Here is a 15485-nt window from a genome sequence, read left to right on the forward strand (position 1 = left end):
AGTGTATCAGCTATTGGATGAAGAGTTTGAGGACACCAAGTTACGAGGTTGATAGTTTAGCACAAGAAACGAAGAACTCCTCTTCTCTGTGAGTGTTAGGCACGCGGTATAATGAGAGAAGTCAAATGATTGCTTGTTAGATGTCCATCGTGACAAGTACTTTTACCCTGAGTGTCAGTCAGCTGTGAGTCTTCTGCAGTGTGGTTTAAGTGCTGATTCAAAAGCGATTATATTTTTGACATCCACTAAAGAGAAATTCTTTGAATTTGGCAGTGCGTGGTGTGCTATGTTACTGTTTCATAGGCAATAGCATTTCTCAATAGAAGCGTATTACTGTCTTCCTCAGCAACTGCTAAGTTGGGGGGCAAAGACATTTAGACACAGTGTTACGTGACTCAGTGCTGAGCATCTCTGAAACTGGTAAGCATCAGCTCAGCTTCCTGCCAGGACTCTCTGACCAAGTCTCTAGATCAGTCCTACCACCCAGTCTATCAGTTGGATTCAAAGTCTTGGTTCTGCCAGGCTTCTAGACCAACTGGATTCCCTTTCTGTCTATCTCCTAGAGTATTTGACTTCTTAAGCTGTGAGGTAGCCAGGACACTCATCTATTTCAGAAAGCTGGCATCTTTGTGCCTTGCACATTTGGCATCATACAGCTGGCTAAGAGCTCCTGGTAAGATATTGAGGGCTAGGTGGACTGCAGGCAATTTTATAATGGAGCCCTGTCTAGGAGATGGGATTTCACTTAAATGTGTGCTCTGCAGAAAAACTTGGCAGAAGCGTTTAATCTTCATGAACTGTTTCTCTTTGATGAATTGGTATTTTCTGATGGAGTAGTAGTGTTCTATGGGAAATTTTCCAAATGCTGCTGTTTGCAGAGTGCAATTTCTTTGACTTAAGTAAGATTGCATGCTATTAGAACAGCTAACTGTTTGCAGAACTATAACTGGAATAGCTAAACTTGATTTTTTTTTCCTGCAAAGTTTGGCATTGTCTGCTGAAACTTATATTTTCTCTTGTTATAGTAAATTGTACCATTATCCCGATCTCTTGGTTTAAAAAAAAAAAGTGATGAAAAATATTTCCCTGAGAAGCAGTAGAATGTTGTCAGTCCTGTCTGAGATACAGCATAGTCCTTAACATGAACCGAATAACTGTCAAGCTTTCTGCTGGTATATCAAGGATTAGCATCTCAGATGTTTTTTGATATCATGCCTGCACTTTATGTTAAGTGGTTTACAAAATATTTTTTTATTTAACTTCCCAACAGACAAACAGTATGTGCTTTACGAGGAAAACATCCTGTGTTAGACGACGCTTCCGAGAATTTGTTTGGCTTCGGCAGAGACTTCAGAGCAACGCTGTGCTCATGTGAGCAACCTTTTATGACTGGTTTGTTTCATTAAGTGTCTACTTAATAATCTATCCACAACATAGGGAAGGGGGAGCATTGTTTCCTCTTAAATCTGAGAACGGTAAAAATCAGAGCTGGAAAGTGTCCTGCCTTTCTTACTACTACAGTTCAATTCTGTATAAGGCATTTTCTGTGTTTTAAACTCAGAAGAATGTGCTTTTTACTGATAGCCTTTGTTTTGTGAGCCCCAGACTAATTTCTAACAGATCTGAGCTGTTTCCTTTTGCTGCATAGAGGTAGTGGAAACAACCAATGTGGCCAGCGCAGACTACTAGGCCATGTTATGCTTGAGGCTGTTCTGCTTAAACTAGCTGGTAACATCAGCACAGGTGTGCCTTCTCTGTTTGCTTTTAGGATGTGCTTAGGTTCTACCATGAACATAGGAGGTCTAGGCACGCATACATGCACTCTTATCAGCTGGGCCAGAAAAATCTCAGTTATTTCTCCTTTTGTGGTATGTCAGAAGCCCTTTGATTTCTCAACTTTGCGTTGTCAAGTTCAGCTTAATGACATTTCTGGAACATCACTTGTAATATCCAAAAATGTGGGACTGCCATTTGCTTATAATTTTTCTCCATTGCTTCAGGCTTGGTTTTAACTGTGTATTTGCTTGTTCTTTATAAAGACAGTTACCTGAACTGCCATCTAAAACTCCCTTTTTCAATATGAACAATCCCCATCACGTGGACCATCGTCGGCAGGGTCTGCAAGAGTTCCTGGAGAAGTAAGTGCATCTTATGTTAGTGAGGTTGGCATTTCTACCATGTCATCAATTTCCTGATTGAACATAGCTCATCTCTGGTACCTGGGAGCCACCTTGTGGTCATCTGTACATGCTACATATTTTGCTTTGCGCAAGGTCGTATTTCATGCACATGACTTCAGCTGTACTGGCTGTAAGAAAATTTCAGCTTGGGGTTTTCTGTTGTGTTTCATTGATTCATTAGTAGTAATAGTTTTGTATTTGTGTTGCTTTGTGATTTGTTACTCAGGTTGAAAAATACTTCATGGGGATGCCTACTTATGGCTTCCAAGAAAGAGCTAGATATTCTTTATAAAAAGAAAAGGACTTCTTTCCATCTCTGTATTCATGGAACGTCAGTGTCTCTGTAATGAATTCTGGGGTCTGAACCATTGGGAGCTTGGGAAAATTCAGTAGTGAGTTCTTCTAGCATGGATACTACCTATAATGCCAATTACTGTGTTTACCACTGCCAACATAAACAAGCTCTAGCAGCTGTGATAATTTTCACTACAGCTGCAGTTTGTATAAAATCATTCAGCTGTGTGGTTATGTAAAGGATTTATGTAAATGAACATAGCTAGACTCTGACCTGAGTTACAGGGGAGCACTGTATTAGTTCCAGCAGTGCATTGCTCAGCAATATTGCTATAAAGCCCTTCACCATCTGCAGTGGCAGAGACCTCGTTGCTGTTTTTTTTTTTTGCTTTCTCTGCCATTATCTTATATCTTGCCACTCCTATAACGAGTGCAGACCCATTCAGTGTTGCTGTGGCAGAACTGTGAATGACTTCAGACGCTGCCTTTAGCCTCTGCTCTGATTAATAGCAAACCTGAGAACAGAGACATTCATCTTCTGTTGTTATTAATGTTTCTGTGAAGCAAAAATAAAGGAAGAAAAATCATTTAAGAAGACTTTAAGCTTTATGGTCAGGAGGCAGAGGTATACTGAGCCCACTGTTTTTCCACTCAGTCTGTTACAATTGTAGGTTTCCACAGCAGGCTGTAAATGCTTGTTCCTGAAGTACATATGTTAAGCCAAACAACTGAAGGCAGGGAGAGCTAGTCATTGCAGAGGCTGCAGGAATATTTCTGTGTACAGTCGTATGCAGGATCTGTGCCCAAAAGGGTGGCCAATAAATACTGGTTGAGAGCATATAAGATGAGGAAAGGAAAGCAGAAAAGAACTAGTGAATTTTCTTACCCTCAAGAGAGAAAGACGCTGTGCTTCTAGAGGCAATAATGCTGATGGTCAGCCAAAGAATATGGTAGCTCAGCCCCTGTGTCTGAGCAATTCTACCTTAGCTGTGCCTCCCCACGGAGCAGTGAATTTTCAAAATCACTCTTATTTTAAAATAGTGCAGAGGCCAATCTGGTAACAAGGTATTGTATCTCAGCATCATAAATAATGACGGCTGCTGCCCGTGCTTCAGAAGGCAAAACACAGAGGTAGATTCTCTTAAAACAGGTCATCACATTCTGATTTTGTGGCTGTCTATTTTGAAAGGGTACTGACAGGAGAAAATGACAGCTTGTTGAGCGTTTTGCCTTGCTGCTGCTAGTTCAGGAGTGAGGAAAGAGGCATCTCTGTTATAAGGAGGTGATTTAAATGTTTAAGCTTGGATGCCGTTTAGAAAGGTGTCAGCTTTCCTTCAGCCCTGGGGGCTAGTTGGAAGGCATTCGCAGAAATACAGTTGTGTTATGATGAATTGACTTGGCGAATTGTGTGCTGTACCATTGCCCTCTGCTGGCTGGCATGTTAGACGTACTGCCATTCATAGAAGGGATCTTCCTATTGGCTGATCTATACTGCCGTGGTGCTTCTTTTCTTTCTTTTTAAGTAAGTCTGGACCAAAGGTTATTAGTTCTTATACTGAAAGAGCATCTGCGGGACTCATTAACCAGCGCAGTGTCTTTAAGTCCTGCGTGTGATCACTACTGATTTTGGGCTGCTCCAGCTAATGCTACTGAGAGCACTCCAATTCTTCTGCCTTAAGATATTGGTGGTTTATATATAGCTTTTTTTATACTGTGTGTGTATATAAAGTTTATATTGCTTATGGAAGAAAAATATTATATAATATTATATAAATATATAGCAAGACTTGGTTTTACTAAAGGTCTGAGTGCTACAGGTGTTGTAGTACAGCAATGACCAGCAGAGGCAGGACCTCCTGGTGTATGAGGAAGGGGTGGGAATGGAGCTGGGACAGTGTGTGTGTGAAGTATCAGTGGGCTGCAGAATTTGCTCCAGCAATAGCAGCAGTCATTGTGCACAAGCTTGAAGGCCCTGCTGCTTTTTTTTAATTTGTGGGGGAAAAAAATCAGAGTCATCTGCATGCATCTGTCGAGGCAGAGGTTTGTAGGTAACAGTTTTCAAATGCCCACATGTCATGCAGGAAGCCAACCTATATTCAGTACGCTGTGAGCTTACTGGGATCCAAGCCATACGTGGCAATGGAGTTCAGGTTTGTAAGAATTTCTGATTCTCCCCCGTGCCCATTGCTCTGTGTGAGAAGTTGCTGCAGCTTCTGCCAGGACAGTGGCCACGTGCCAGAGGAATAAGGATTTTGTTGCTGGAGGCAGCTCCCTGGGAGCACCATAGCATTGCATCTATGTCAGCTGCTTTAAAGTTCCTTTGTCCTTCTTCACATGCCACTCTACACAGCTAGTTAGCACGGTGAGGTGCTTAGAAAGGACCTTTGTGTAGCTTCTTCCTGCAGAGCGTGCCAATGGCTGGAAACTAATCCAAGCCATAGAGTTGGGTGAAGTCTGAAAATGAGTTTCCCATTTTGACGTGGCTTTCCCACACCAGCACAGGGTAAGACCTGCTTTTCTTACAGGTTATTATCTCTGAATGATGAGGAGCTGTAAGGCTTACTTCTTGCCTGGGCATAATTTAATATTTCAAAAGCCCATTTGCATTAACGGAAGCCAGCCAGCCCATTTTCAATTACGAATTACTTGGTAACTATAAGGAAGAATATGTGCTGTTTTTCTTGGTAGGTATCCTCATGTATTTGAGGATGTCTGTAGGTAGATTCGCTGGAAAAGCTTATTCTTAAATTAGAAGTCAAAACTGAAGCACTGCCTTATAGTACTTGGGTTCTACAAGATCCCTTTTGCTTTCGTCGCTTTCTAGGTGAATAATTGTAACTTTGGGATTCAGATTGCCTTCCTTCCCACAAGCATGAGCTGGTGCAGAGGTAGAGGACTCTTTCCTGGAGAGGTCCCCACAGGGTCACACGTGTGCAAAGTGGAGGACTGGCTCTGGAGAGGGTGGATCCCAGCCTGCCAAGGCCTCTGAGGCTGCTTGGTCAGCACCAGGCAGCAGGAGCATTGCAGCCATGGGCAGGTAGGATTTGCTCCTGTAAGTGGTGGCTGCCTCTTTTCAGTGGAGGTGTTCTCAGCAAAGCACTGAAGCTTTTTCCTATCTGGTGAGGGAAGCAAACCCAGTGAAGTGAATAATGCTTAGCAGACATGTTAATTCTTAAATGTATTCATTATCAGATCCTAAACAGTTTCTTCGCAGTTGCTCGCTATCAGTAACATTTCCTCTGTTATAAAAAATGAATGAGGAGACACAGTAGGCTTTTTAAAAGGAGGAAATGGAGCTTTGTTTACTGCAGGCTGTGTAGCCCTGTGCTCACAGCGAGAGGCCCAGAGGATGCTCAATAGAGGGCACCACAGCCCAGGCTGTGATCTGTTGTCTCTCAAGTTTTATTTTCTCCTTTCTCTCGTGGTATGATGTAAATGGGCAGAGTAAATTTGTTGAAAACAAAATCGGAGTGTTAACCTTCCACACATATATGAGTGTGCATCTGTCATTGTATTAGGTTACAGTAGATACAGGAAATCTTTAGTTAGGATTAAGTTGTACTGTTCGGCCATATGTTGTTCTCCTCCAGCAGAACAGTGTATAATATACCTAATAAAATCATGTTGAAGAAAACCAGATTTTGGACCTTGTCCAAATAAGACAAAGCACATGTTTTGCCTTTAGTAAATGTTCTTGCTGTAACACAGGGAAGGAGAAATACTCCTCATATACTATCCAGCATTTCCCCAGAAATGACATTACTTCTTTCGGTTGTGAAGTCACATTTTCTGCCCTTTTTCTTTAAGGGTCTAGGGATCACGAGCACTTACTGAAAGCTTACAAACAGAGATTCACATGGCCACGAATAAAAAATGATTTTATTATCTCTAATTCAAACGTAGAGCCTTCTCCTGCAGCCCCCTTAATCACATAAGCGGTCATTATGCGTGTGAGCAATCTGGCTGAGAGGAGTGAGATCTCTGACAAGTAATGACTGCTGATGTGATAAAGACTTGCAGGATTTAGCCTTCCATTGTTATTCTAGGCATGCACAGAAAGTCTGTTGTTCTCTTAAATGTGTCCAGTGAGTTTATGGGAATTATCACTGCGAGTCCCGTGACTCTTCCATTAGCACAACTGCGGAGAGAACTGATTTACATCACTGCAACTGCAGCTTTGCATTGACACCTGTAGTCATAAAACGGCTGGAGAAACGCTGCCAGTGCTGATGGTTGGATTCAAACAGGGTGAACGCTTAGTTCATGCTACGGTATTAATATTATACATAATATCTGAGCATGAATATCAGGGCATTCTGCCTTTCCTCCCACCTTTTCCATCTGTATGCTGCGCTCTGAGGTTTTGACGTTGCAGTCCCTGGAGCCCAGTGTGTTTTCAGGTGCACAGCACCTTGCACAGCGAGTCCCCAGCTCGGTGAGGGCGGTGGCACTTAGCGCTGCTCTGCCACCCGGCCACGGACGTCTGGTTATTTCCTTGGAGCGGTATTGCCAGCAGGAAAACGCAGCGCTCACGGAGGGCGCAGAACTGATTTTTCACTTTGATCGCTAGAAGGATGCAATTAAAAAGCAACCTAACCTGTTGGTTCAGATGAGGGGGGTAGGGGGGTGGGAAAGCAGTGTTATTTTCTTAATTAAAAGAAAGGAGAAGCGTTTTAAGGGTACGACTGGGTGAAAGGTGCGTGTGCGTTTCCATTTGTCCGAAATGCTTGGCACAACGCGTTGGGTGTTTGACGTCTTCCCCCGCCCCCGAACGCACACCCGCTGTTAGCTGTGCCGACGCCTTCCCGTCCCTTCCCCGCGCTTCCTTCTTCGCTCATTTCAGCTCCAGATGGCGCTGTGAAGCAGAAAAGAAAAACCCTGCCACATAATGAGTCCGATGCAAACTAAAATTGGAAATTGAATTACAGCAGCGAAAAAAAAAAAAAAGAAAAAAAGAAAAAGGAGAGTAGCCTTGAGGTCCCGATCAGTCTGCGCTCTTATCGCTTTTGTTTGCTGCTCCGTGCGCTGGGTTACTGCTGAGTTAATAACAGCGCTTTCGCAGTTCAAGGCTTAGCAGAATTGTACTGGACGTGAAATAAAGCTAAAATGAATTTGTGTCCAATATCATTGACATTAGCGCTCATTACTCCTCCGGTGTAATGCCTCAAACCGTCTGAAATCAATTTTAAAGATTACCCATTATTTTATAAAGAAAATGAAATAAATTCCAAACAGCAACCGAGCTGTAAGTGTGGCGTAATGGCGTGAGCAGTGAGTTATTTGTGTTTTCCCTGGGTGGCAGGAAACTTTCGGAGGCAGAGTAAGAAGAAAATCTGTGAAACTAAATGCCGTGGGCAGAATTTAATCTCTTGGCTTTTGCTGTGTTACTTTGTATTAGACACGCCGATGTTTAGAATTGCAGAAATGTGCATCCCCTCCTTGTGCTTATAAGCCTGGGAAAACGGGGAGCTCTCCTCACTCGAGGGGTAAGCTCTGCGATGTTGGTTTTTATACTTTTTTTATACTTTATTTTCCCTTTTGTTTTAAGAGGAGAAAAAGAGGGAGGAGAAAACTGACTCCCCTGAGCACATAAACCATAAACATGGATTTATGGTGTGGAACAGCATTTTTTCTCGTATTTTCTGTCTCAATGTTTGTCGTCTTTTGGAACGTGTATTTATCACGAGTCAAGGCTGAAATCCTCTGTTAGCATCCAGTGAACGATGAATTTTCAAACTATTCATGAGGCTGTTGCTGTCAAGGTGCGTAGACTTGTAAATTCGGTGATTTGGGTCGACTTGCACAGCATTTCCTTGCTTCTTTACGAGCACTGAGAAGTTTTTCACTATGTTAATACACTGCGTGCATTGGCTTTACAGATACGTACCCTGCTTGCATGTTTATTTTTAATCAGAGTGGTGAGAATTGATATGAGGTTAGAAAGACAACGTAGGAATGAAAATGTGTTTGAGTTTCAGTGAAATCTGTTCCTTCTTAGACAGAGTTCTATGCGCACCTGGTAGGTCACTGGTCTCATTGGAGGTATTTCCTCACTGGAAGAAGTCAATGTTTGAATTATTTTGGTTGAGAATGTGCGTGTGTTTACCTAGGCAGTGGAAATATGTGCAAACACAAATATCCTGCATTTTCAGTTAGACAACTCTCACTAGTTATTTTGATTTGCCTGAATTTTATCGGCTTAGATAAAGCCAGACATTTTTTAGCACGTTAATTAAACATTGTTGTAAAGTTGGCTGCTTTAGAGCACAGATTTCAGAACGTGTTTGTATTTTAAAATGTTCCAGTCTGCGCACTTCATTAGTCTCATTTGGTAGAAGGAACTAATCAGTTATGCATTTCATTTTAATCAGAGCACCTATCAAATGCACTGTTTCTTACTGCTTTTACTACTTCTTGCATTAATGTCATTTCTTGTTTCCTATTGCGTAGTAATTATTTTTGGGGGGCGACTCTTGTAACCTAAATGGGTAGAAATAGGTAACTAATGACTCCCAATAGTTTTGGTTTCTTTGAAGATATTTAAGCAATTTTTATGGAGAGCTGTTTGGCACAGCCATAGACTGTAATGACTTTTTAGTTGCATGGATAGAAAAAAATTGCACGTCCATATAAGAAAAGGTCTCTTGTTACACGTTCTGGGATATATGTACAGAAGAATTCCTCCTGTAGCTAAATGCTGCAGCAAAACTGCAATATTTTTTTTCAAAATAGCGGTGATAATCTGCAATAGTCCTTGCAGAAGTCCCTCTACAACTTTCTGTGTTACTGGAATGTATTGCACTTTCTTTTCTCCATGCTGTGTGAAAGTAAATGCTCTGTGCTAAATGTATTTGAAGATTTAACTTGGAATACATATAAACCAAATGTAAAAACGGACTTTTGAAAAGCTAGAATGAAATTGCATGTAAGGCTCTCTAAAAGCTGTTCACAGGTACATCTAAAATTGTGCTCAGCAGCAGGATTTTCACTCTAGCTTAAACGTATGTATGTAAACAAATGCGGGCTAACGTTGGCTCTGTTGCTTACAGGGATTTCCAAGTCCTGACGCTGCGTGCGTCTGAAGTTCTGTCTCTGTACACACTTCTTTGCCCAACCAGAGAAACTGGTGACTTGCAATTTTCAGAAAAGCTTAGCTACTTAGAAACAGTTATCAAAATGAGACCAAATCTTCGTAAGAGTCTCTGACTGCATGAAAATCATTAATTAATCCATGTGGTAATAACAGATGGTTAAATGGAGGAAACGTCCTTGAAGTTTTTCTTACAGCAGATGTGCTTAACTCTTAGCTTTGTGTTTTTACTCGCCTGAAATTCCAAATAACGTAAAAAGAAAGTAGCACACACCTAATCATCGTAATAAGTTCATTACCTTCTGTAATTCATTTAGGATTTGTAAGAAACCTTAAAATCAGGACAGCGTTTACAATTTGCTCTGGTAAAACACTTCAGAATGTGCGTGTATCCATAGGGAAGTGAAATGTTTCTCTTTTTCTTTTTGAAGGATTCTACACAACGCGTTATTGCTCTCAGACAGCAGGCTTCACCTCTTCCTACAGACTCAGCTAAGTCCAGAAGATATGGAGGCTTGTGTATCTGGGCAGACCAAATATTCTGTCGCTGATGCGATTCAGAAGTTTGCCTCTTTGAACAGACGCTTTCCTATAGAAGATGATGAGAGAAAAAAGGGAAGAAACGATGCAGACTCTGATTCAGAGAGGTGATTTCTGTATTTCCTTACCTTCTGAGATTGTATATATATATATACACACGCATGCGCGCGCTTCAGTTTTTTGTTGATGTAATACTAAGATAATGAAAAAATTAATTGACTGAGATTTTATTGAGCTGTGACAGCTCATCATAGAAGTCTTCACACACACCTCCACACTGAATTAATGAATGCAGTAGAAATTCAATTATCTGCATTCTGATTATGTGAATTTCATTTAGTCAGACTTGAATTATTCGCGTTTAAATTATCTTGCTAAAAAAAATATCCAACTGCACTCCAAATGGCTAATTAAAAGTCCAAATTTCCTGTCTCTCTTTGTGACTGGAGATAATTAAAGTTCTCCTCTGTTACTCAGGCTTTGAGTGTGTTGTGAAAACCAATTTCCTCCTTTTATTTTATTTTTTTCCTCTCCCCTTTTCTGCAGTTCATCCTCCGGGCTCGGACCTAGTGATGACAGCGTTTCATGTGGATGTAAAGCAAGCCTAGCTTCTGAAGAATCGTGAGAGATCAGCTCTGTATTCTTATCCTAAGGACAGCACGAAATGGTTTCTCCTATGTTTATTAGTTACGTACACCACGTGAATGCAACTTGCTAGCAACATGCACCTAAAAGACTTTGTGGCAACACAATAATACGTCTTTATGGAGGTTTTTAAACAGACCTCGATATTATTTCTTTGACTTATTATGTATGCTGACTCAGGTCTGTTTTACCTCTTGCGTTTAGTTTTCTGTAACTATTATAATCTCAGCATTGGGTTAGTCATGTTCCGCTGACTGACGTGGCAGTTAAAATATTTCCCTGAGCGAGTGCGCGTCTCAGAGCTGGAAAAATAAAGATAACTTCATTCCTCAGCTTTAGAGTTGGTATATCATATCAAACACAGTTGAAGCATCTTTTTGTAATTTGCAACAGAGAAGTTTCATCTTTAGAAGTCATTTGACATTGGTGATGAAATTACATACCCCACAAGGTATTAACTTTTTCAAGTAGCTCAGCAACATCAGCAAAACAACATTTGTACAAACTATATGCTGCTGACAATTTGAGATATAAATATATCTTCCCTGATCTTTCTGCAATGTTTATGGAAAGCCTGGTTTTTTATCATGCATAAGAACTGAAGGCCAAAATTCTTGTGCACGGTTGCTTGGAAATTGGAAATGTTAATAAAAATGACATAATTTCTAGGGTTGCTGAGGATTCTCAGTTCCCAGGGAAATCATGGGTACTGGTTCCCAGTGAAAATCTTGGATGCAGTCCATTGAAACCGATGGCTGAATTTTCCACTGACTGCACTGTGGCCAGGACTCCACCCAACACGTTTAACTTCAGGCACCTATGTGAAGACGTCAGGAGCGATGCTTTCATGGAGCAGCGTAAATGGTGTCCGTCACTCCAAGGTGACGACGGTCCCATAGCTGCAACAAGCGGAGTGAACGCGGGCTCGAATCTTTGGGAATAACTGGGGCTGCCGGCTCCGTGGTGGCTGCAGTCAGCCACGCGGATACGGAGCGCTTCACAAACAAAAGGCAGGCTTGGACACAACTTTGTAACCACCAATTCTTAGTTTGATCGAATGTCAGTGCTGCTCTTTATTGTTAGCAGCAGCTGCGGAGCGTCTTGTCCCAGGCTCTGTCAGAGGAATACGTTTCGCTGTGGTGTTGTATTTATATTTGACATTTAGCTGCTATTAAGAAGAGCTGGGGGGTCCTTCCTGGACCTAAAATGGGTGCACGCGTCCTCTTTAAGAAATCTGCAGGTACTTTCAAAGGAGGAGCATTTTTAACCTGTGCGTTACAGAAACAATAGATTATTAACTGGGCACCTCATAAAGGTTAGCACAGGCATGTGCGGGCACGCTTTTTTTAAAGCATCCAGCTGGGAATCTGTGTAATTTTAGAAACGTGTTTTAATAGCCTGAGGATAACATCTCTTAGGTAACTGCTTCGAGCCACTGTTTTCTGTTGATGGCAGCACTTTCCCGAGATAAATACCCGTGCTTCTTTTTGCTTAGTCTTAGTGAATTGCACAAATGGATCTATTCACCATCTCGGCTTGTGTGCTATTTTAACGTACAAGTGATAACATTTAATTAAAGCAACAAGTTATCCCTAAAGTAGCCCAAAAATAGCTATTACCGCCACACAGAGATGGTTCCATTGCACAACTTCAAGAGGGTGCATTATGAGGAAAATTGTTTAGGGACTTTATTTAAAAGGTGGGGAAATACAAAGCTGGAAATGGGAGCAATCTCAGAGGACGATACTACTGTTTTTATTTAACAAAGTATTGGGGGGGGGCCCTCTTTATTTTTATTTTTTTTTAATTATTTTTAAATTTAGTTTGAGAAGCTCGAGCCAGGCTGCTGAAGCACTTCACCGCTCTGCCCCGCAAACAAGCCCTCAATACTTGACAAAGTGCAGAAACACGAAGCCTGGAGAACCTTTGTGGCTGCTGTGCTTTTCTCTTCCAGGAGCCGATCTGTTTGTGTGCTGGTGACCGTATCCCAAACAAAGATGTTTCTGAAATAAACATTGGTTCTTCAACAGTTCTGTTGTTATCTTGCTGTGTCCTTTGTCAGATTGCTCAGAAGCTGGAATTCTACGGCAGATCTTTCTTCTGATCGGACAGAAACGTGCTGAAATATTTCTTTTCAACGCTGGGTGTATTGGTTGTACTACTGCATATTTTTTTTGTATATATTAAAGAGGAAGGAAAAGTATTCAATGTCTCAGTATTTATTTTGTGTATCAACTGTATTTAAGTGCACATGAATGCTTTACGATGCTTTGATTGGAAACGTGGAAGTGTTTGTTAGTTATATTTAACTTACATTTAAATATATTAAAAGAAAATCAGTGTCTCTTGCAGCTTGAGCAACAGGGTGATTTTCAGCGGTGTCCTACATTTTGCTTTTAGAAGAGCAGCCCTAGCATTTGGAATGTTATTTCTTTGTTTTGAATCGTGCCCTTTCCTGCTGGTGTTTCAAACAGGGTAATGTCGAGTTTGCAGTACATCTAATTACTATTGCCAATTTTGTCTAATGGCAATAATTCTGCATCAAGTAATTGCGCTCAAACACTGTGCTTTAGCTTTTGCTTAGAATGTGACATTCCCATTTTATAGGATGATTTGTTAAAAGCGTTCAATTAATTAAACCAAGTTACCCCTTTTTATCCTGTGTTTAAACCTACCATTGAGGCTTCCTTTTTTTTCTTTCAATATCCTATTTGCTTTGACATGCCACGTATAACGCCAGCTATTTTTGTCATATGCACATACACAGTTGTGTTTGGTTTTCCTTCTGTTTTTCTTTACCCTTTTCTCTTTTTTTATTCCCATTCTTTTTTTTCTTTTTTTTTTTTTTGGTAGAAATAGAGGAAATCACTCCAGTTGTACAATCTGTCACGTTACACAGCGTGCACCTCCAGGACACTGTGAGAACTGCGTTCAGCAACCTGTTACCGTGCCATGGGAACACACGTGCAAGAAAGACAAGCGAAAAAAGCACCATCCCATGCCTGAGATGTTTTAAAAATATGTCAAAACGTTTCCCAGAAAAATATTTGCATTCCGTGGGTGTGCCGCATCGCTGGCTTGTCACTCACAGCGCAGGCCGTGGTGCGGCGATGGATGGTGCAGGGGTGTGTGCTTCCCTGCAGCTTGCGGCAGCCGGTTTCTTCCCTTTGGCTTTTACAGGGCTGCGTTTTCCCCCAGCACCAAAATACAAATTCCGATTTCCATTATCAAGCAGGAAAGGCCCGGATGCTCAAGGAAAGGCAGCCGCAGCACCAGAGAAGGGGTCGGGGTGGAAGGGACCGTAGCAATCGTTACGGTGCTGAAGCATCGTGCTGCAGTGCTGCTCTGCCTTCCGCAATAGCGCCTCGGAAAGCACCGCAGCGGTCTCCTGCAGCAGGAACCGGCCTCGGCTGGGGGCTGGGGAACCTCTGCTTTGGTTCGTTATTGATTTGTGAGGTACCCCAGTGCACGGTGTGTGTATATGTGTAGGTGTGTGTGTGTGCAGCATCTGTGGCAACCCCTGGGGGGGGGAGGGCGAATATAAAAAAAAAAGAAGGAAATAAGAAAGAAGTGGGGAAAAAAAGAGGGAATAAAGAAAGAAAGAAACGGGAGAAAAAAATATTGGGGGAAAAAAAAAAGGTTAAAAAAAAAAAAGGGTAGGGGAAGGAAAAAAAAAATAGGGAAGATGCCCGCTCCCTGGGCAGGCAGCGTCCCCGGCCTCGCTGCCCCGTTGTCGCCGCAGCGCCGCTCCCCGCCCGTCCCGCGGCGCTGCGCAGCGCTTTACCTGCCCGCTCCGCCCCGCCGCGCCGCGGGGTCGCGCACGCGTGTGCCCGCGTCCCCGGCTGCTGGAGGCGCGCGGCCGCCATGCGGTAACCCGTGGCAACCGCAGCCCGTGGCAACGGAGTGGGGAGAGAGCGAGGGGGCTCCGCGCGGGCACAAAGGGGGCGGTGGCTCCGCGCCCCCGCCCTGCAGAGGGAGTGCCCCTCCGCGCCGCCAGGGGGCGCTGCGGTGCAGCGAGAGGCGCGGGGCGGGCGGCACCCCGCGGTGACTGCGCGGCTGCGGCGCCGTTATGGCTTATGCGTGCGTGCGAATGGTGGGGTACGGCGGCTCTGTGCCCTGCACCCCGCGAAACAATGCGAGCAGAGAAAGCAAAGCAAAGCAAAATATTTTATTATTTTGTTTTGGTTTATTTTACTTTCTCTTGCTTCACCGGGCTCCCAGGGCCTTCCCGTGCCGCCTCGTGATGTAAGACGTGGTGCCTGGGAGCGCACCGTGCGCCGGGCAGGATTTATGTAATTAATTGACCAGTCTTAACCTGTTATCGTGATGTAAGGAATTTGGAACTCATTAATTTGGGCCCTGACAGATTTCATATTAGAGCTGGCAAATATGGATTGAGCCTCTTACTCTGGTAGCAGCTGGAATTTCCGTGACAGTGAGGATTAGTGAAGAAGACCTATTGCCGGAGTCAGGCTGCCTCTTTGTAATCAGCAGCCCCGCTCTGCATTAACGGGGTAATGGGGGAGAGGAAAATACAAATACCAAAAGGAAAAAAGAAAAAAAAAGAACAGAGAGATGTGCTTATGCAGGGAGCAGGGCAGGCAGCAGAGTAAAGGCTGGATGGAGGCACCGCCGTGAGGAGCCAGGCCTGCTTAAAGGCTGTAGTGGCAAATAACGGTTCAAATTAAAACACAGCAAATGGGCCTGTATGGCTGTGTCCTCTGGACAGCTCTGTC

General features: G+C 42.9%; 1 protein-coding gene across 3 annotated transcripts in view; it reads left to right on the forward strand.

The window, feature by feature from the left end:
• Positions 1–11081, forward strand: part of SNX10 (sorting nexin 10) — a 31601-nt gene extending 20520 nt beyond the window's left edge. For all 3 annotated transcript variants that reach the window (XM_021387553.1, XM_021387554.1, XM_021387555.1), the window contains 4 exons: positions 1271–1371; positions 2040–2138; positions 9996–10211; positions 10651–11081. In XM_021387553.1, the coding sequence (XP_021243228.1) occupies positions 1271–1371; positions 2040–2138; positions 9996–10211; positions 10651–10729 (495 nt within the window). In that variant the 3' untranslated portion in view covers positions 10730–11081. The remainder of the gene's footprint in view (positions 1–1270; positions 1372–2039; positions 2139–9995; positions 10212–10650) is intronic.

Source organism: Numida meleagris, chromosome 2, assembly GCF_002078875.1.
Source record: "Numida meleagris isolate 19003 breed g44 Domestic line chromosome 2, NumMel1.0, whole genome shotgun sequence".
NCBI lineage: Eukaryota > Metazoa > Chordata > Aves > Galliformes > Numididae > Numida > Numida meleagris.